This window comes from Misgurnus anguillicaudatus, chromosome 15, assembly GCF_027580225.2.
Source record: "Misgurnus anguillicaudatus chromosome 15, ASM2758022v2, whole genome shotgun sequence".
Classification (NCBI taxonomy): domain Eukaryota; kingdom Metazoa; phylum Chordata; class Actinopteri; order Cypriniformes; family Cobitidae; genus Misgurnus; species Misgurnus anguillicaudatus.
In genome coordinates, this window is record NC_073351.2 from 6,687,583 (window position 1) to 6,708,497 (window position 20,915).

At 36.6% G+C, this 20,915-nt stretch overlaps 1 protein-coding gene across 1 annotated transcript; it reads left to right on the plus strand.

The window, feature by feature from the left end:
- The first annotated feature begins 4,018 nt into the window (after positions 1 to 4,018).
- On the plus strand, positions 4,019 to 18,828 carry LOC129419698 (sodium- and chloride-dependent GABA transporter 2). Its single transcript, XM_055174866.2, has 14 exons — positions 4,019 to 4,454; positions 4,551 to 4,685; positions 5,064 to 5,204; positions 5,294 to 5,381; positions 5,509 to 5,641; positions 5,728 to 5,862; positions 7,073 to 7,176; positions 7,359 to 7,483; positions 12,232 to 12,344; positions 12,714 to 12,851; positions 17,479 to 17,581; positions 17,784 to 17,884; positions 18,000 to 18,170; positions 18,285 to 18,828. The coding sequence occupies exons 1-14, from the start codon at positions 4,316 to 4,318 to the stop codon at positions 18,423 to 18,425; spliced, it is 1,767 nt and encodes a 588-aa protein (XP_055030841.1). The 5' UTR covers positions 4,019 to 4,315; the 3' UTR covers positions 18,426 to 18,828.
- The last annotated feature ends 2,087 nt before the right edge of the window (positions 18,829 to 20,915 follow it).

A 20,915-nucleotide genomic window follows, 5' to 3' on the forward strand; every position in this document is an offset into this window, starting at 1 on the left:
TATCAACACAAAAGGTAAGAAGTCACGTTATATTTTGCATGTTGTCATCTTCTGTCACAAAATACTACATTTATGATGCTAGAGCATCTGTATCTCGAAACAGAGATCATACATTGATGCTAATCCCGTAAATTATACCTTTTAAATGTATAGTGATGTTATTGTTTGTAGACAGTAGGCTATATAGATATTTTTGCAGGCTAGATAGTTTACAGCGTGGTTTCGAAAGTTAAAAAAAATATTTAACGGCTTTATTTTACAATTCTACAAGAACTAAGTAATAGTGCTTTGCCAAACTAAAAGTTTTTTGCCAAACTAACCGAGACCGGGCCTTACCGCCCCGGCTTTTCTGACGAGGCTAACCCCGAGTCTCTTATAACTTACCGGTCCGGACCTCCCGCTAGCTTCTAGCAATTAGCACGTGGTCCACAAGCAGTATACATCCCCCGCCGGGTCTAAATTTATGTAATTTGTGAAAATAATGCGTTTGAAAATGTTTTATAACGGGAATATGTTAGTATTGTCCAGGGAAAATGAGTGTATTGTTGAGACTGCTACATCACAATTTACGCTGGAATCTTTGTGTGTCATGATGAGTTTGACACACCGAGACCGGGCCTTACCGCCCCGGCTTTTCTGACGAGGCTAACCCCCGAGCCTCTTATAAGTGTGTCATCATTGGAATCAGTGACTACGTTTACATGCTGTCAATATTCGGGTTATGGTCGAGTTAAGGTCGGGTTTCGGGTTTCTGAAACATTCGGAATAACCCGTTTACATGCGTGAGCAGAGAGAGTTACCCCTGTATACATGGAATTGGCAATATCCCAATGTAAACTGTGATTAAAAGGTAAATGCGGTGATTTTGCGTGGCTCACTTGTGCGCTTTGCGGTTTTACTGCCTTCATTTACTAAAATAAAAGTATTATTTAAATCCAGAACAAGCTGCACCGATGTAGAAGCAGGGTAGGCTAAGTTGCATGTCTTTCCTTTTTTTGATAAAAAGATTAACAAGCTATATACTAGCCTTCAGCTAAATATATTTTTGAAAAAAAAATTAATTGAAGAACAATTTTCTAACAAGAAGGTTTTTAAGTGCAAATTTACAGAGCATCGGTAAATAGAGAACAACCACGTCTTAAAGAAATTTAAATTAGACAGTATTTATGCACCTATAAATGTACAAAACGAATGCAATAGCTTACAGAAGGCAATGAATATTTATTTATGGCATTTTCAATAATATATTAGGAGATAAAATAACATATATAAAGTATAAAAACGAATACATTATTATTTTGGCTAAATTAAGCTGGAAAGATCATTTTTATAATTGTCATCCTTTCAGAACAAGCTTTTATGCTATCTATAATAACTTACATTATATCCTGAGTGTTACTTGGCCGAAAATATGTAGAAATACATGCAAGTAAAAAAGTACAGAACAAAAATGTTTACCTCAGGCGGATAGAACGAAAAGCCGTTAATTAAGCAGAGGACGTGCAGAAACAGTCGAGTCGGCAGATGAGCATCAATGTTTAATGTTTCGCGCAGGTACTGTTGATGGTAAACTTTCATATCTAAATGTCAGGTAAGAGTCAAGTATTCAGTCAGTTAATAATAAAGCCACCGGCGTTATTGCAACATCCTAATCCAGAGCGGACGCTGCATACAAAGAAAAAACCTAAGGTTTTTGTTTTAAGTGGTTTTAATGCTGGTAAGCAATCAGTTATATTATGCCGCTTTGTATTTGTGTGGATCAGTTAAATTAAAGTAATTTTAATCTTAGAAACTGCATCTATGCAGACGACGCTATGCAGTTATTCTGTCATCTTTCACTTTTTTCACACATTCACTGTATTTAACGAAATATGAATAGCATAGTATTACATTTTGAATTCAAATTCACAAAAAAAACAAGTTACTCTCATAACTATTGACAATCTATTTGAACTTTATTATACATGTATGATGTGAAAAACAAGAAGGGCATAGCAATATATTAATTTAACGTGCAAAGCGCGGTTGTTGCAATTGGTTTCCTCCTCGCTCTAAAAGTGTATACAAGAAGTTCCTCTACTCAAAAGACCAAGATTCCTTGCGAATAGAACATGCGCAGAACACAAATCAATGTTCCTTTTGATGGGAATATCCCGATGCGCGTTTACATGACCAAAATTTCGGGCTAGAAAAGAGGTAACCCAGGGGTAATATTCGGGATTTTAAAAACAGGAATATTAGCATATTCGGGTTTTTGCCGGTGTTTACATGGACGTGCGCGACCGGGTTATTGCTAATATTCCGGATTTGAACGGGTTATTGGCTGCATGTAAACGCAGTCACTGTGTGTCATAAGTTTCTTCCCCTGTAGTGTACTTATTAGTGATACTTTTCTGCATGATTTGTCTGTTGGCAACATAAACCGTTAATAATAATAATATATAAAATAATAACACAGTATGGTCTGTACTGCTCACGATATCACAGAGGCTCCTAGAGATGGGTAACAATCTTTTCCTACAAGCTATTTCGAGCAAACAACTTTTGAGACATGCTTTATGGAACTCATACACCTATTTAACTTGTGGAAATATAAAAAAAATTAACCGAACCATTAAGCAGACTTGGAATTTAGATGTAGGCAACAGTAAATATTAATAATAATAAATAATTATTCTTCTAAATATCAATAAGCGTCATTAATAATAATAAAAATAAGAATATTACAAATTGTCATGCAATTATTAACTTCTTCCACCCTGAAGCTATTTTGGGGATTTTCGCCTAGATTTGGCCTACCCAATTTCAAAAGCTTCCCATACCCACATGCAGAGGTTTACATACAAAAGTTTGGTATCATTTTACAGGAAACCCTTTGAAAATACAGAAAACACTGTTGACAGTGCTAAACATGGTTGTATGTGATGTCAGTCCTCTAAAAACACAAAAATAAATAAAAATTATTTTTTTTCTCTATCATAATCTATGCAAAAGTTATTTTACTCCAACTGAAGGGAGGAATAAACCCTTTTTGTATGCAATTTCTGCCTAAAAATATTTGAAGTGTCCCCATAACCACATACAGTGGAATAAATGCAATTTCTTTATATCATTTTAAAGAAAACCCTTTGAAGTTACAAAAAATGCTGCTGTTTGTGACAAATATTGTTATTTATGTTGTTTTTCATGTGATGAAACACCCAATTTTTCTTTTTTATGTTGTAAACACTGTTTTGACTAACTCTGGTTCTTTGTGCTCTAGCAGAATGCAGACAGTTGTTAGCAGCAGCAGACAGTAAACACCCCAAAAAAGAATGATCTCTTTAGCATGTCGCATTCAAAAGTTATTCATATTTTACTGAAGGGTGTGAAAATACATTTTTCATATAAATATTATTTTTTTTGTTTTGGACATATAATAAATAGCAAGGGATTATTCATGCACACAACCTAAGAAAATGCTGTGAATGGACTCATTTTTTAGAGTAGGACCTAAAATAAAAGATGGTGTATCATTTGTGGCTTTCTGTGCTATCTGAGGCAGTTCATTCTCAAGTTTCACATAAATGTACAAAAGACCATTTTTTACCTTATTGTTCATTCAACTATTGTTGGATATGTGTTGATAATAGAACAAACGCTATAGCCTTATTCCTGAGAATGAGAGCTTTCATTTGATATAAGACTTGCCCATGTTTGTCATATTTGAAAACTATGAAATATGTGAATATTAAATGACATAAAAAATATGGGGGGGGTGATAGTGTAAATTAAGTGTAAATAACTTTCTTACAGTAAAAGATATGTTGTTGGGATCACTTTCTGGGCGGTTTTTCTTTACCTGATGAACGATAAACAATTCACAGCCAATCAAATCTATTTGAACTTCAAGTGCACGGGCAAATAAATTTACCTCAGGGATCCAGCGTTGATGCAGTTGCTTCACTGTTAAGACCGACTAAATTCAACTTAAGCTGACAATAGTCAGTTTTACTGCCGTTTTCGCAGCAGCCGCTATTTTGTTGAATGTTTTGCCACTTAACAGGGTGAGCTCCGCCGTGGTCACGTGGAAAAGTGGCGTTGTTGCATAAATGAAATTTACTGAAACATATCACTTATATTTTAACATGGCATTGTAAATTATTATCTTGATTTTCCAACTTCTCTGTTTCTCAGATCATATATTTGGTTTCCATTTCAACTGGAAAGGACCTGTCAATGAATAGCTTAAAAGACTTGTAACAATTAAAGAGTTTAGTCCACCCTCAACTGTTATAAACTTACAAAGGTCTGGACACCATTTGAAACTGAAGGTATGAGCAGAGCAGAAGGACAGATAGAGGAGAGAGGATACTGGGGGAGTAAAACAGAGTTTCTTCTGGCTGTAGCAGGAAATGTAGTTGGTCTTGGTAACGTCTGGAGGTTTCCATACCTCTGCTACAAATATGGAGGAGGTACGAGACCACCACAAATTCAAATAAACAAATGTTCTTTCAATGTTTTTCAGTGGTATTTTAATAATTAATGTTTTTGTACTGGTATGTTCTTAGGTGCATTCCTGATACCTTACTTGGTGTTTGTGGTTACCTGTGGGGTTCCTCTGTTCCTGCTAGAGACAGCAATGGGACAGTACACCAGGGAAGGTGGAATTACATGTTGGCATCGCCTCTGTCCACTGGCTGAGGGTGAGTCATAAAATAAACAAATTTTTTTCTAAAAGATTTAAATGATTAAATCCACTGTCCTGTGCGCAGAGAATCTTAATGCCATTCTTTTAGTACAACTGTACGTATTGCATGTGATACAATAGGTGGTTTTCCTTATTATATCAGCTTAACTGTTTAATTTCTTTAGTTAAGTGAAAAGAATATTAACACACGACTCAGTAGAAAAAGACTTATGGAAGATCAAAGAAACCATCTGGTTTAATAAATAATCAGTAGACAAATGTAAAACTCAAAGTGCAGTATTGCAAGAACAACTGTAAAGCATTTGTAGAGCGTCACTGAGTGTGGATCATTTATGCAAGTGTTTTCTAGTAAATGTGTGTTTTCTTTTGTCAGGTATTGGTTATGCAGGACAGATGATTCTGCTGTACAGTTGTATGTGTTACATCATCATTCTGGCCTGGGCGCTTTTGTACCTCTTCTTCTCTTTTAGCTCTCAACTGCCATGGGCCAGCTGTGACAATACCTGGAATACAGGTGATACTATAAACACCTAATATCATCAGTTAAATAATATAGTCAAGCATTCGGTTTCAAAGCTAACTTTGTTTTTATCTCTGTGTTAGATGACTGTATAAATCTTGTTGCAAAGAATTTGACTGTCAACCACACGACACAAATGAATTCGACCTCTGCAGCAACTGAATTCTGGGAGTAAATAAATCAATGACAAAGTTGTCATAAAACGATTTGCATGAACAACCTGCATTTTACAGCAATAAATACAAATATAAAGAAAATAAGAACACAATAAATGCTTTGCATGTTTCCCATTGTACAGACGCAGAGTGCTGTCTATCTCTGGTGGTATTGAACAGATGGGTAAAATCAACTGGGAGATTCTTCTGTGTCTCATTGCAATGTGGATCATATGTTATTTCTGTATCTGGAAAGGAGTCAAATCTACAGGCAAGGTGTGAATACTATTTAAGAAAATAAAAAAAATCTTTATTTTATTAATCTATGATATGAGCATTTCTTGTATTGTGTTTTATTATAGGTGGTGTATTTTACAGCCACATTTCCTTATGTGATGTTACTGGTGTTGTTGATTCGTGGGTTGACTCTTCCTGGAGCCCTACAGGGGATCAAGTTTTACCTGTATCCTGAACTGTCCCTTCTCTATGACCCACAGGTACCATCACCAGCTGCACTGCAGATCTTAAAAATACAAAATACTATTTATTACTATAGTATTATACTATTATTACTTTCATATAAGGGTAAATGCTAGATCAGCAGAGTATGGAGCATACAGTACCTGTCAACCCTGGATATTTTACCATTATATCTCGGCATCATTTAAATGATTTCCATACTTTTCAATATTTCTTTAAAAATTCCCACTGGCCATATTTGATGTTTGCTTCATTCACCTCTGATAAAGTAGGTGGCAGTATATCTGTAACATTAAACCATAGTTTTACTACAGTTAAAACCAAAAAAACACAGTTACCACAAAATAACCATGGTTTTCAAAAACCATAGTTAAACCATGGTTATTGTAGTAAAACCATGGTTTTGCTGATAGTAATCAATACACCAAAAACATGGTTTCTACACTTTTACCACAATAAAACCATGGTTCATTTTCGTAAGGGCAAATAACCACACTTGTGGTCTTGGCCACTTAAGAGTGCGTGCACAGGACAGGAAGTAAGTGCCCAAGACTGACTGTCCCATGTCTTAAAACTGGCAAAGTACAGTGCCCTTAACCAACACCGATTCGAAGCAGTATTCAAGGCTACACGTATCCCATCATGAATCCTGTTCTGGATGTAAATCGTGAGACTTTTTAAAAACCTTGCAAGATGTTGCGTAAACTTTTAATTGTAAGTTGAAAAAAACATCCCTACATACAAAACCTTGCACACCCTTTTTGTGCAGTTTGGCTTAATTTGAATGGGAATGGAGCCTTGCGGCTGGTTCAAATATCGTCCCCTCAGTGTTGAGAATTTAAGGACTTTCCACCCATTTTGAGACATTTGCGGTAGGCCTACATTTTGGTTTCCGTCTCGTACCCTTTTTGGTTTCATACAGTGGCAAGAAAAAGTATGTAAACCTTTTGGAATTTCGTGGTATTCTGAATAAATTTGTCATAAAATGTGATCTGATATTCATTCAAGTCAAGGGTTTTTGCAAACATAATGTGTCTAAAAATAATACCACAAAACAATTCAGATATTTCATGTCTTTATTAAACACACTCAAAATGTCGTTGGAAAAAGTAAGTGAAACATTAGAATTAATAACTGGTTGACACCCCCCCCCCCCCCGGCAGTTGGTCAATGAGACTAAAATCGCTTTACGTATAACTTTCTGAAATCATAATGTTGTGTGTGTAGGTTTGGATGGAGGCTGGAGCTCAGATCTTCTTCTCCTACAGTGTATCTGTTGGTTCTCTCACTGTATTAGGCAGTTACAATAAATACAACAATGACTGCTACAGGTGAGTATTGATAAAGTACAGTTTCTGAAAAAAAAATTAAGAGTGAATAAAAATGTAATGTCTTGTCCTTTAAAATTGTACATGTCTTGTAAAACTTATATTCTCTTGAAATGCATGTATTATGTCTGACAATAAATCACTTTATGAATGTTTGTATCAATTATTGTTTTTTTTCTTCTTAGGGATTCTTTATGGCTTTGTCTACTCAACAGTGGCACCAGTTTTGTAGCTGGTTTTGCTGTGTTTTCAGTCCTGGGCTTCATGGCCCATCAGCAAAACGTACCCATTGATAAAGTGGCAGAATCAGGTACTGCATTATTTATTCTAAACAAAGTGAATGTTTTGAGCAAGTTTAGACATGGGACTGTACCATTAAACCAGTTTAATTATAGTTAAAGTGTAGTAATTATATTTTTGTTGGATTGATTACCATTTGTGTTACCAAAGTATTACTATACACCTATACTAGGTATTAGTATTACAGTATTACTGTATAACCCAAACAAAGCCCACTCAGGTACAATTCCATCAACCATCATGAACCCAGAGCCCACCCAGCCACAACCAGCTGTAGAAGAGGACTCAGATACTTTGACCCAAATCCTGCCAATCAGAGTGGGCAACCATTGATAAAGACCTGGTCCAGCTACTAGACACTAAAAAAGCAGATGGACGAGATGGGAAAGATCATCTACATCTATGGAGATTGGCAGATTTATGAAAAAGGAGCCTGAGAAAACAGGGAAGGAAGGCCACAGAAGTGGAAAGAAGAGATATCAAGATGCTACAGGGTGATATTAAGCCACCCTTTGCAACACTATAAAGAGCTAGAAGCTTAAAGAAGCAACAAAGGAAAGAATGACACAGGACTACATTCTATAGATATCCATACAAGTCTGTTAGAAGCCTCTCTGGCATATACAAAATTGGGACCCCCGAGTCCAAGGAAAAGATATGAAGAGTTTGGTTCCAAAATGCAATAAATCCATTTTGACAAATTTCGGTAAAAACGTGTTTTCTATACCAAGAAAGTGACAAGATGAAAACCACTATTTCTGTTACAAACTTTCACATAGCATCTTTAGGTTATAAAAACATAAAAATTCAAATCCATAACTTAAAAAATTATATTTTTTTCCACAAAATGCAATAATCCATTACAAGTTTTTTTTTTAAATGCTATAAATCTTTTGAATCAATATATAAATGTGGATTCATCTTTGTCATGTTATATTAATTTAGTTTACTAGTGGTATAGACTGATAAAAAATAAACATTAATGGCATTAACCAAAACACTTACTTTGTCATATTAAGAACACTGTCATCGCTGCGGTTATACTTGACGCCGTTGCTTAACATTTTCACAGCGATCAGCTGTAAAATGTTTTGGTCCTGCTCGATTTTCATTGACTTTGAGTAAAATAATGGAAAAAATTTTATAAGAACCCTCTGGGGTCAATGTGTTATGACAGAAACTTGATGCTGTCAGTGTTAGATGTTGATGGCTTACATTTCTTTCCCGTCACAGAAAAACATCACAGGTTTATCAATGCCATTAAAGTATTATTTTGTTTTGTTTGTTTGTTTATCACGAAGTACAAAGTAGATGAGGAAAACTAGGACTCTGTGTACTCAGCGCGCCGCCATTGTTTGTTTACATTGCGTGGAATGGTGCGCTGTAATTTGTGGGGCGGATTTATTGCATTCTGTAGAAAAGGAGGAGTGGTGTTTATCGCATTTTGGAAAAAGGGAGAAAAGATGACAGAATAACATGGCGGATATTGGATTTTGCGTAAAATTAAGAATTTACTTTTAAATACTGACCTGATATAATACTGATTTTGGCAGTAACTCATTTTTTTTCAAAAATGGCATTTATCGCGTTTTGGAACCAAACTCTTCACAGGGTGTCCGCGGATCCTTAAAAAGTCTTAAAACGTCTTAAATTCTGTAGTATGAAAATAAGGCCTTAATAAGGATTAAATTGTCTTAAATCTGCATATCAAAGGTCTTAAAAATGTTGTCCAACCAACACCAATAGGTGGAATCTACTAAAGCACAAGTATGTGAGCAGTTTGCTAAAGTGCGTGGACCGGGTATCAGCAAATGGAGAAAAGTGTGAGTTATAGCTATGGGGAAGTACAAATTTAATAAAAACGGGTTACTTCAGATCAGTAAGCGTACGATGTCCGTTGTTTATTTTGCCAGAAAGTTTTAAAACTCGACACAATGGGCATCAAAGCTTTGGAGGCACGCATGCAATGTAACACAAAGCTGCTGCAGAAACCAAAACAATGTGAGTGAAATAATTTATGGCAAAAATAGGAATAATTAAATTGATGAGACATTGGCACATCTAATGCACAGGATACGCGACCAGTGGGCTTTCATGGATGACCGAGTGAGAGACCACACCAATAAATTCTATTATACAACAGTTCTCTCTGGTTCTCGAATCTGATTGGCTAAGAGCTATATGATATTGTACTGATAACGGCACTGTAGCCGCTTCACCTTTCGTATTATTCCGCCACCTAGTGAATGGAGGTCCTTAGCAGGCTCATCTCTGAATGGAAAAACACAGACGCGCTGTGTGAATCACTCTCCGTGTGTGTGTCTCATTAGTTTACTAGCTCATAAATCAGTCTGTGAATCCCCAATCAGAAGTATTATTCCGTCAAAGATCAGCGCTCTTGGATGTTACGTTACAGTTAATGGGAGAAATGTCTTGTCACATCGTGTGGACGCTTAACACTTGGAAAGAGGAATATAAACACTCGTTTTTTTCTGGAGCTATATCTTTTATCAGAACGCGAAAACACCGTGGAACTGCAGGTAAGCCCCGCAGCTTTTAAATGTGGACATTGATCATTTACTTTATCGTGACGTGACTATTAAAACATGTTATGAGATATCGCCACTGGTATATTTATAAGCAGCATGCAAAAACATCTCTCTGACACTTATAAAAAACCGTTTTGTATAGTACTGACAAGAACAAAGTTTAATAATAATAATCGAGTGCTCGTATCGCGTTAAGAATACATGAGAAAGCAATAGTAACGTTTCACAAGTATAGTTTTATTAACTTTTACCTCGCGCCAAAACAATAACAACACAAAAGACACTAAATATGAATAAAAAAACAAGTACTAGTTTGATCATGACACCAAATACTGCTGATTTGATCTCATTTTTGACGATCATAAACAAACAAGGCCAGCATGAGAGCCAGGGAATACCTTTCAGAAATGTAGCCCAGAGAGGGCGGTGGTCAGCGGGGCGAGTGAACACTGATGTCCGCTCATGCTTTGGTTCTCATTTGTACCGAATCTCACTAAGCAAACGTTCAAACAGGCGCTATCTTTACTAATCGACTGCAGATTTAAATATAATACAGATACATTCTCGACTGAACTAATCTTAAAACTACACTTTGTGACCAAGAAACAGTAATATAAAGAAACGGCTTTTCCGTCCATTGAGTTGTTATGAGCTTCAAAGCAGCCGAAAGTTTTACCTGTCATTCTGGCCGCCCTCAAATCCGTGGCGGAAGAAGTAGTTCTCAAACAAAGAGGCTTTTAAAATAACTCCGTTGTTGTTTTCTAGTTTTCGTTTTTCAAACGTGTGCCGTCGAACTGTTGTATGAAAGCAATATCGCTCTCGGAGTCGTGTGATATAGCTCTATATCATCACGGCTGTGATTGCCTCCGGCACTCGGCCTGCGGCCTCGTGCCTCTGGCCTAATCACAGCCGTGATGATATAGAGCTATATCACACTCCTACTCGAGCGATATTGCTTAAATATATCATATTATACTTAGATATTTACATAGACCGAGTTAACAACTTATGAAAATCTTTGTTTAATTTTGTTTTAATTCAGAACTGTTAGAATTAATTAGCCAATTATTATTTTTGTGCAAACAGGACAGGCTTCCTTTCATTTCAATACAATACATTTTTTGTGTGTATTTGGGTAAATGTGGTTCTATTTTTATTTACAAAAAATATCAGATTACTTGATCATCATTGTTTACCAAATTAATTGTTGGTGAAACCCCTAGATTGGTGAATTTTTTTTAAATGTTGTGATTTTAGTTAAAAGGCTATTTTTCTTCATATATTTTATCATTGGGGATTTCTTAAAACTTCGTATGACGTTTAAGGTGAAAAACTCTTGTAATATCAGCAAAGTTGTCTGATCTTATTCTCGTGAACCCAAGCTCGATTCATTTTGCGATCACACCCCTAGAAAATACAACTTGTTTTTTGTCATGAAAGATAAAAGGTTCTAAAAAACACATGGATGCATGCACACTGGACTATAAAATTGGACTTCATTGTCATGATAGGTCTTAAATTTCATTCATAATAGTCTTAAAAAGGTCTTTAAAAGTCTTAAATTAGACTTGGTGAAACCTGCAGAAACCCTGTCTTGGTAATTGGTAAAAGGTGTTAAGAAAAAAAGTGATCAAAATATTCTGCACACACTGTAATGGGACTTGTGGCTCTGCCGCAAGACTGCGACTACATTGTAACATTTATCAGGTTTCAGAGTTATCATAAGGGGTCAGAATGGTTAGTTTAAACATTGTGCACACTGGCTAAGACAATTAGCAGATTTTTAAAACCAGCAAAGTTTTTTACAGTGCTTGCATTTATTCTAATGTCACGTGTCAGCTCTTATACTTTTCTACTTAATCATTATATGGAGTTGGTAGTCAAAATTGCACAAAGATGGGTGGTATTTGTGATCCCATGTAGTGGGCGGGTCTGGGCCAAAATGCTAAATTTGCTATAGGTTTGCTCCTTTTAGTTTGCCTTTCATAATCTGTCGAGGAGCAATAGATAAAAATTAGCTTGTGGGCTAACTATGGTTTATTTTCAGTGTCTGTATTGTTAATTTATACAATAAATAAATAAATGTGAGAAATAAAACGTTGTGCTTTGTAACTGCAGATTTGTATATGAACAAACAGCTGCATTACACACTAAATGAAAGGTACAATTAATTAAAGCATAATTAATTTTGTTTTCTTTTTTTCTTTAGGCCCAGGTCTAGCATTTATAGCTTATCCACAGGCAATATCTATGATGCCTCTTCCTCAGTTGTGGGCTGTATGCTTCTTCATCATGATTATTTTACTAGGTCTAGATACACAGGTAACCTTAAACACACATACATTTGACAACAATTGCCACACTGAAGATTATTGCATTTGTCAAATGTATTTATGAATATTAAATAAAAAACCAACTCATGATTTCCGTTTTCTCATAGTTCATTTTACAAGTGACACATACACTGGATTACTGTAAACCAAATATATATGCTCCATATGTGTGAATGCTTATTTTAATGTCTTTCATTATAAATATCTGTGAGCAGTTTGCATAAATTAACTCAATAAAACTTAGGCTTCAATTAATAAAAATGACTAACATTGCATATTTCTAGAACATAATCCTTATCTGAAGAAATTGATGACTTTTAGAGTTTTAATGCACTTGTGTAATGCTGTATCCTAAAAGTTTGTAGCAATGGAGGTTGTCATGACGTCGATGATGGACCTGTTCCCTATGGTGCTGCGCAAAACTGGACGCAGAGAAATTTTTCTCCTCATCTTCTGTCTCATATGCTTCTTCGGCCAACTCGTCATGGTTACAGAGGTCAGAGTGTGTTTGAAATAATGAAATAAACATGTGTCATATCTATGAAATATATATATATATATGCAAAGCGTAATTTTGGAATGACTTAACTATTAACAATTCCATTTCTGCACCCAAATTGACTTAATAACAAGCTTTTATATAATATACATAATTATTATTTATAACTTGTTTCTTCAACAATAACGTGTAACTAGTAGTGTAATAACTAATTACTACAACAAAATCTGAATGTGTTTCTTTATGTATACATTGTCATAGTCAATCCATCCATTCTCTATCTGGTCACCCATAGTCAAATTGCAGAAAAAAACAGGCCAAGAAGGGCATCCCACAGATACTTCTCCCTGGTCCTTTGTCCTGCTCCTTCTGGGGGATTCCAAGATGTTCCCAAGACAGCTGTAAGATATTTTACCTCCAGCATGTCTTGGGTCTGCTTCAAGGACACTTCCCAGTTGGACATGCCCAAAATACATCCCCTGGTAGGCATCTGAGAGGCATACTCACCAGATGCCTAAAAAAAATCTCAACAGGCTCCTTTCAATGCAGAGGAGGACCCCTTCTCAGGGTTAAATCAGACCCGATTCTGGCTCTATGTATGCAGGCTTCCTTGTGGAATAGCTCCTCCAGAGATGGAAGTTAAGGGTCTTCTTGACAGGATCCTTAACCAACTGCTCCTAGTTCAGACTTCACAGTCCATTTGGGTTTTCCAGGTCTTTCTTTCTTGGACAGAGGCCGAAGCTTGATCAACATTGGTCGGATCGTCTGTAGAGGGTGTTTGTTGAAAGACCCGAAACACCCAATGATGCCAGAAAACAACACTGATGTGTGCAAGTTTAAGCATCAGACTATGTATAAAGAAATGAACCTCACCCCCAGGTGGTGATCAGATGGAAGCTCTGATTCTCTCTTTACCTGCTTGTCCAAAACATGGCTGTGGCTGACAACCTTAAACACAAACACAATTATTGTAAATTGTACATTTGTAGCAATAATGTGATTTTTCCAATAATACCACTGACCACTGTTTTATTATAATTATGTCAAATGCCAAACATGCTCCTATGAACATTTGTTTATTTGCTTAACCCAAAAAAAATCACAATGGCTCTGCAACGGTTGTATATGCTGCTGCTACCCTGAGACTGGGTTGCTACCATCAGGTTTTTTTTGTTCCAAGTATTGTGTTTATATTAGCAAAAGTATCATCGCAATATTGCCAAACATGTCCACCAGATCCCCCTGCAGACATTCTTCAGACCGCATATCAATGGACGAACCCAAATTGATGTTAGTTGAAGGGCCTGGGTTTAGCTATATATCACCACTTAGCAAGACCAAAAGGAACAGAACTTTCAGAGCATGTCCTTTCCTTCTGCCTTTTATACATTCCTTATCCTTTTATTGTGATGCACAATGAATATTGGGATAGCCTTAGCTGTGTAGCATCCCTTTGTTCTACCCTTCGTGGCTCGAAAGAAGAAGGACACATTTTAAGGCTGCATTTTAAGCATCATTCGAATTGGGATGGCCTTCAGTCCCGCTGCTGTGACGCAATCGGTCTTGTAATGTAGCCTTTGGAGATCGCAGCCTTCGAATTGGGACACAGCTTTAAGCATTTTCTGCAGCTTCTGGGATGCTTGCAAACATTTACAGTAATACCAAAGAGACTAAAAGTCTGATGTGAAGACTGTCTTGCAAAGCCTTGTCACAAGCTAAGGCAAGCAGCTAGGTTGGGGGCCATGCACTCCACTTGTGGTTTCTCTCCCACCATGATAAAGGCTTTGCTGGATTGCAGTGCAAATGGTATCAGCTCCAGCCTGTAGCACCTGGCGCAACCTATACCTCCCCTCTCCCAAGGGTATCTGGCAGCAATTCAGGGTATGCTGTAAGGAACCAGGGAGAACAAAAAATTGGGTCCAGCTGGGTCTGACTTTCAAAGTTCTGCCCAAAGGACCTTACATGAATTAATGTGGTCCCAATTAGTCTAAGCACCCTGCTTGCACATAGCCACTGTCCTCCTTTGATGCAGGCTTGTGCACAATTCAGAATTTCAGAATTGGCCTCCATTCAATTCATGAATTGGAATTTGAATTGAATTGACTCCACCCTACAGGAAGTTGAATTTGAATTGGAATGACAGGAAGTGGAATTAAATTCATAGCAATTCAAAGAAATTCCACAGTCACACAACAGAAAGAATCTCACATACATTCAGTGTTAGGAAAGTTGCTTTGGAAAATTGTTTGGCAACCATTTTAAACACTTGGTAAAATTAAAGCATTCTAGGAAATTAAGTCATGTTACATCGTGTTCCATAAAATTACAATTGCAAAAAAATCTAACTTAATTATTTGTTATGTGACTAGAGTTTTTAATTTTAATTGCTGGGGAAAAACATTTCCTATTAATATAATCTGTACAAACGAATATATTTATAGAATATGTAATGCAATCATATCTGACATATACTGAAAGCTTCATTTTTAACACTTCACTTACTGTATAATATGTATAAGAATTTCTTTGAATTTCTATTGAATTGCAATTCTGCTTCCTTTAATTCAAATTCGAATTGTAATTCTAGATCCTGTTTTTGACATAAATTCAATTCAAATTCAAGAATTGAATTGGAATTTATGAGTCATTCTCAATTCAATTCTGAATTCTGCACAAGCCTGCTTTGATGTTTCTCTTCTACCTCTGCATGGATCTCTTTGGATCAGCTAATGTCTCTCTTTGTCATAACGCGTCTTGTGAAACTTCCAATCCCAGTTTATCTGACTTGTATGGCACATCACTTGGCCCTGAAGCTGAGCTAGTTCATGCTGCTATGCCTGTATTTGTGACTTCTGCCAGGGTGGCATTCTTGATGTTAAACAGGAAGAGGGTTTACATAATGTTTTATTAAATCTTCAATTAAAAAACAAAATTTTGTTTTCAAAAACCATAGTTAAACCATGGTTGGTGTAGTAAAACCATAATTTTGCTGAAAGTAATTAATACACCAAAAAAACACGGTTACCACACTTTTACCACAATAAAACCATGGTTAATTTTTGTAAGGGCTGACTTAAAAGGTGCAAACTGCCCTTTGTTTCACCTGGGCAAACAAGCTGTATTTGGCACCCAAGTGGTATGCATGGTGGTAATAGGCATTTTGGTTGACAACCTACTTTAGGTTTTCATACTTTCTTTAAAGAATGAGTTCATATTCCAGTTCTTATTCAGAATTACTAGACGTAATGTTATAATATTTTCATATAGATTCATTTAAGAGAGTTAACAAAAACAGCAGAATATATTGTACTGTAAATTGGGCATGTTACACCTTGGGCCCTATTTTAACGATCTGAAACGCAAGTGCGAAGCGCAAAGCGCAAGTGACTTTGTGGGCGGATCTTGGGCGCTGTTGCTATTTTTCCAGCGGGAGAAATAAGTCTTACGCCGGGCGCAAATCAATAAGGGGTTGGTCTGAAGTAGGTTCATTATTCTTAGGTGTGGTTTGGGCGTAACGTCAAATAAACCAATCAGAACGCGATCCAACATTCCCTTTAAACGCAAGGGTGCAAGTTCCATGGCGGGTTGCTATTATTATGACAGATTTACCAGGCGCACGCCAGGAGCGGTTCACAGCCGAGGAGACCCACGCTCTTGTAAGAGCAGTCAAAGACAGAGTAGTTGTTTTGTATGGGGATGGGAGAAACCCGCCTAAATCAGCGTTGGTTAAACAGGCGTGAGAGGAAATAGCCGCAATTGTCTCATCAGCTGCGCCAAGCACTACAATGATGTCAGGAGACGGGGGGATCCCAAGCTTGCCAGCATAAATCGGGCACACAGGAGGACATCGCTGCGTCCACCCACACCGCTGAAAGGGTTTGGGGGCTTTGAAATCGGACACAAGAAACGCAAGCAAGGTCCAACCCCAAAGTACACTTACAAATCAAGTTCATATACATTAAGGTTTCTTATGAAAACATTTTAATTATTATTTAGATAAAATAAACGTAATACAGCCACACAACAAACTTATGAAAATATTTTAATCGTTATTTGCATGATAATTGTTTAACGCTGCCACACAAAATAAATAAAAACTATCACCACAATGCTCACCACAATGATGTCCCTTATCTCATGTATTAATATTTTTTATTGTAACAATTTATGATTTAATGATTTCCCTTATCTTATATTTTTTATTGTAACAATTTATGATTTGTAAAAATAACGGTTGCATCTGTGTAGATTAGATAAGTAATGCGCGTTGTGAACGCTATACATTATGGTCAAGCATGCGCCCTTAAAATAGCATAATGAACCACGCGCAACGCGCCACTGACTTTAGACTAGTTTTTTTTGGTTAGTAGCGCAATTGTTTTTTGAAACTGCAAAATAGCATAAGAGATGGTTTGCGCCGGAGCACACCTCCTTTTTTGCGCTGAACCGCCCAGGGAGCGCAAGTTCATTCCCTTGTTTGCCGACGTGCGTCTGTGGAGGGAAAAACCATCTGTGCGCCAGTGCAAAATACGAAATGATACATGCGTCACTGACAAAGTCAATTGCGCCGGGTGCAAGATAGGGCCCTTTGTCTTTATATTAATTGTTGTATTGTGATTTGCAGGGGGGGATGTATGTGTTCCAGATGTTTGACTACTATGCCTGCAATGGTGCCTGTGTTCTTTTTCTGTCTGTGTTTCAGTCTGTAGCCATGGGATGGATATTCGGTGAGTCACAAACAAGCAACAAAAATGACATAAAAAATCACCATATTCATACAAAGTTGATTTGTGTCATCATTAGTTACTGATGGAACTGTTGTCATTATATTGTTTATACAATTTATCTTACATTTTTTAAAATCACTTTCATTGAATCCCAGTCAGTATCTGATGACGATGATGTTCAATTCTTCCCTACATATCACAGGTGCTGAGAGAATGTTTGATATCATTGAAGACATGACAAAGACACGACCCAACTACATATTCATGCTGTGCTGGAAATACCTGACTCCTCTTGTGTGCCTGGCATGTGCATCTGCATTTCATTTACTTGTTTACATATTATTTATATTGACCAAAAAGACTCTCATTTGTCTAATATAATTCTCACAGTTTCAAATTTTAATTTGTACCACCTCAGGTGTCTCTTGTCTGTTCTCTGGTGCAGTACCAGCCCCTGACATTTAACCGCTGGTATGTGTACCCGGACTGGGCATATACACTTGGCTGGTTAATGGCCTTGTCCTCCATTCTGCTGATACCTGGATGTGCACTGGGTCGACTGTTTGCTGGGAAAGGGAGCATGAAACAGGTGATACTAAGTCATGTTATTTACCAAGTAAATAAATTAATTAATAAATTATCAAAAAAGCTTTCAGGCTTCACTACAACTAAAAGTTTGTTTTCTTGTGTCTGTGCATCTTAGCGTTTGCATTATCTGTGTAGTCCTGACAAGAACCTCCCACTCACCTGTAAGCAACAAGCTGAAATGCAGAAAATGATGCGCACTGCAGATACTGAAGATTTATTTAGGAATAACACTGAAGAACATGTCAATACACTTTGAAATAAAAATAAATGTTTTCCACCTACCAGTACTGGGTGATTTTTGCATCTGCCGTATGTGTTTCTTTCTGTCCTCTGATGTAGTGCTGGACCCTTTTATGTTCAGTGTTTCTTAACAAATATTTTAGGTGAACCATTCACTTTAGACCTTTTGCAAGTCAACGTCACAGTTACGTCACACACGCAATGTGGTGGCAGAAAAACAGTGGAAATGAATGAGACATGAGTGAAACGAACAATATAACTCACTAGAAAATGTCTTGTTGTGCTGTTGAGTGTCAGAATAGGAATGCCAAAATAGATGACCTTCATTTTTATAGTACACCGTCGTCGAAGACACCATTCGAAGATAAACGTAGGTGTTTATGGTTGCATTAAAAAGCCCTCAACCGGACAGACTGGAGTGATGAAATCATCTGAAATCTTTTAATAATTAGAATAGAAAATAATTAGAGAAGATGTCTGGTGTTCTGTCGAAGTCTGATCCCTCTGTGTGTCTCTAATAGCGTTTTTATTACGTTACGTTTATAATTTATTTAAAAAGATTAAAGATTTGAATGAGTTCATAATATCAATAATATTACCATTTATTAAAGTTTTCATATTTTTTTGTTTTCTATTACTTCTTTTTACCTTATATCTTAGCCTATGTCTTCTTCAGGTTTGTTCTAAATTATGATGTTTACTAATAAATATATAAACATAGCACACACACACGATGTAAAGTGTTAATAATATATAAACAGGCCTATACGAATTAATTTGTATGTAAACATAATAGTTTTAGAACAAACACGTAGGCTAAAAATATAAGGAAGAAATTGAAAACAGGAAATGATGAAATATTTAATAAATGATACAGAATACATGATAGTATTGCTCTTATAAGTACTTCAGCGATTCATACTGCAAAAACAATTGATAAAGAACAATACATATGCATTACATACATGCACATATCAGTAGCCAAGCCATTTAAACTTTTAATTTATTTAAAAAATAAACGTAACTTGGTGAAAACGTTATAAGAAACATTACACTTAAGAGAAATATAGGGGAAACAGACTTCTACAGAACACCGGATCCATAAAAATCACAGTTTAACGCTAAAACACTTCACACCCCAATAGAGACAGAGCGCAGTGCGTCATAACCTGAAAACCACGATCACCGGGGGGAAACCAATCCAACCGTCTCCATTGACTTTGTATTGCGAGAGGCCGCCTCCTTGTCATTTCTGGCTTATAACAAAAAACTGAATAATGCCTAAAAGCTGCTGTGTGACAATATGTACAGCTAACAAGCCAAAGAACCCAGAAATAAGTTTTTATAAGCTGTCGAGCCGTAAAACCCAGTCTTTAAGGAGAATAAAGTGGATCGCCGACTACGTTTCCCCCTAGTGGACGCAGTTTTACTAATAGTAGTACTATGAAAAGTTGCCTGTTTCCATTTCTGTGTCTTTAAACGCTCGTTTTTTAAAGTTGACAGCTTATAAAAACGTATTTGTTTTATGTATTTTTTGTTAGATGTACACCTTGTCAAACACCAGCTTTTAGGTATTATTCTGTTTTTAAGTTTAATCTGTAAATAAGTTTTTATAAGCTGTCGACCCCAAAAAACGAGAAAATGGATACAGGCAAATTTACATATTACTTCTATTAGTAGAACTGCGTCCACTAGGGGGAAACATAGTCGGCGATCCACTTTATTCTCCTTAAAGACTGGGTTTTACAGCTCGACAGCTTATAAAAACGTATTTCTGGGTTCTTTGGCTTGTTAGCTGTACATATTGTCACACATCAGCTTTTAGGCATTATTCAGTTTTTTGTTATAAGCCAGAAATGACAAGGAGGCAGCTTCTCGCAATACAAAGTCAATGGAGATGGTTGGATTGCTTTCCCCCCCGGTGGGCGTGGTTTTCAAATTTGCATAACTGCACTCTGTCTCTATTGCGGAGCTGTCACTTTCTGCCACCAGTTGGGCTCCGCCCACAAAAAACGTCATCTCTGTTTGCAAACACGCAAAAGGTCTATTATGTCTCTTACTCACTGTTTTCTATTCTGTTTATCTCTCAGTATAAACAACAAAATTCCCCTACTAAAAACAATAGAAACATCACCAAAATGTGTATGGTTAAAATGGAAATTTTTGTTGTTGTAATGTAAACTATAATGGTCTCTGTACTTGTATGAGTTGGGTTGCATTGATGGGACCCTGAAATCCCACTGGAATATGTCCCAAAATTCATTCACTTTAGATGCAGTAACACTATGTGAGTATCGCAAACAGCACGTCTGCGTTGTGCCACATTTATAGGTAGAACACACATGTGTCATCTACAACAGTGGTCCGTATAATTTAGCATGACATGTATAATTTAGCATGAATTTGAATACATTCAAGAAACCCGCGTTATTTCCACATTTTCGGATCCTGCTTATCTAACATTTAGTCACGCCTCATATCCAAGTGAACGACATCGGATAAGCGT

Excerpts from the sequence above, each read along its gene's own strand:
- LOC129419698 (XM_055174866.2), top strand. The coding sequence starts at position 4,316 with ATGAGCAGAGCAGAAGGACAGATAGAGGAGAGAGGATACTGGGGGAGT. Across the intron at positions 17,885-17,999 it reads TGACTCCTCTTGTGTGCCTG|GTGTCTCTTGTCTGTTCTCT; the intron begins GCATGTGCATCT and ends GTACCACCTCAG. Across the intron at positions 18,171-18,284 it reads GGAAAGGGAGCATGAAACAG|CGTTTGCATTATCTGTGTAG; the intron begins GTGATACTAAGT and ends TGTGCATCTTAG.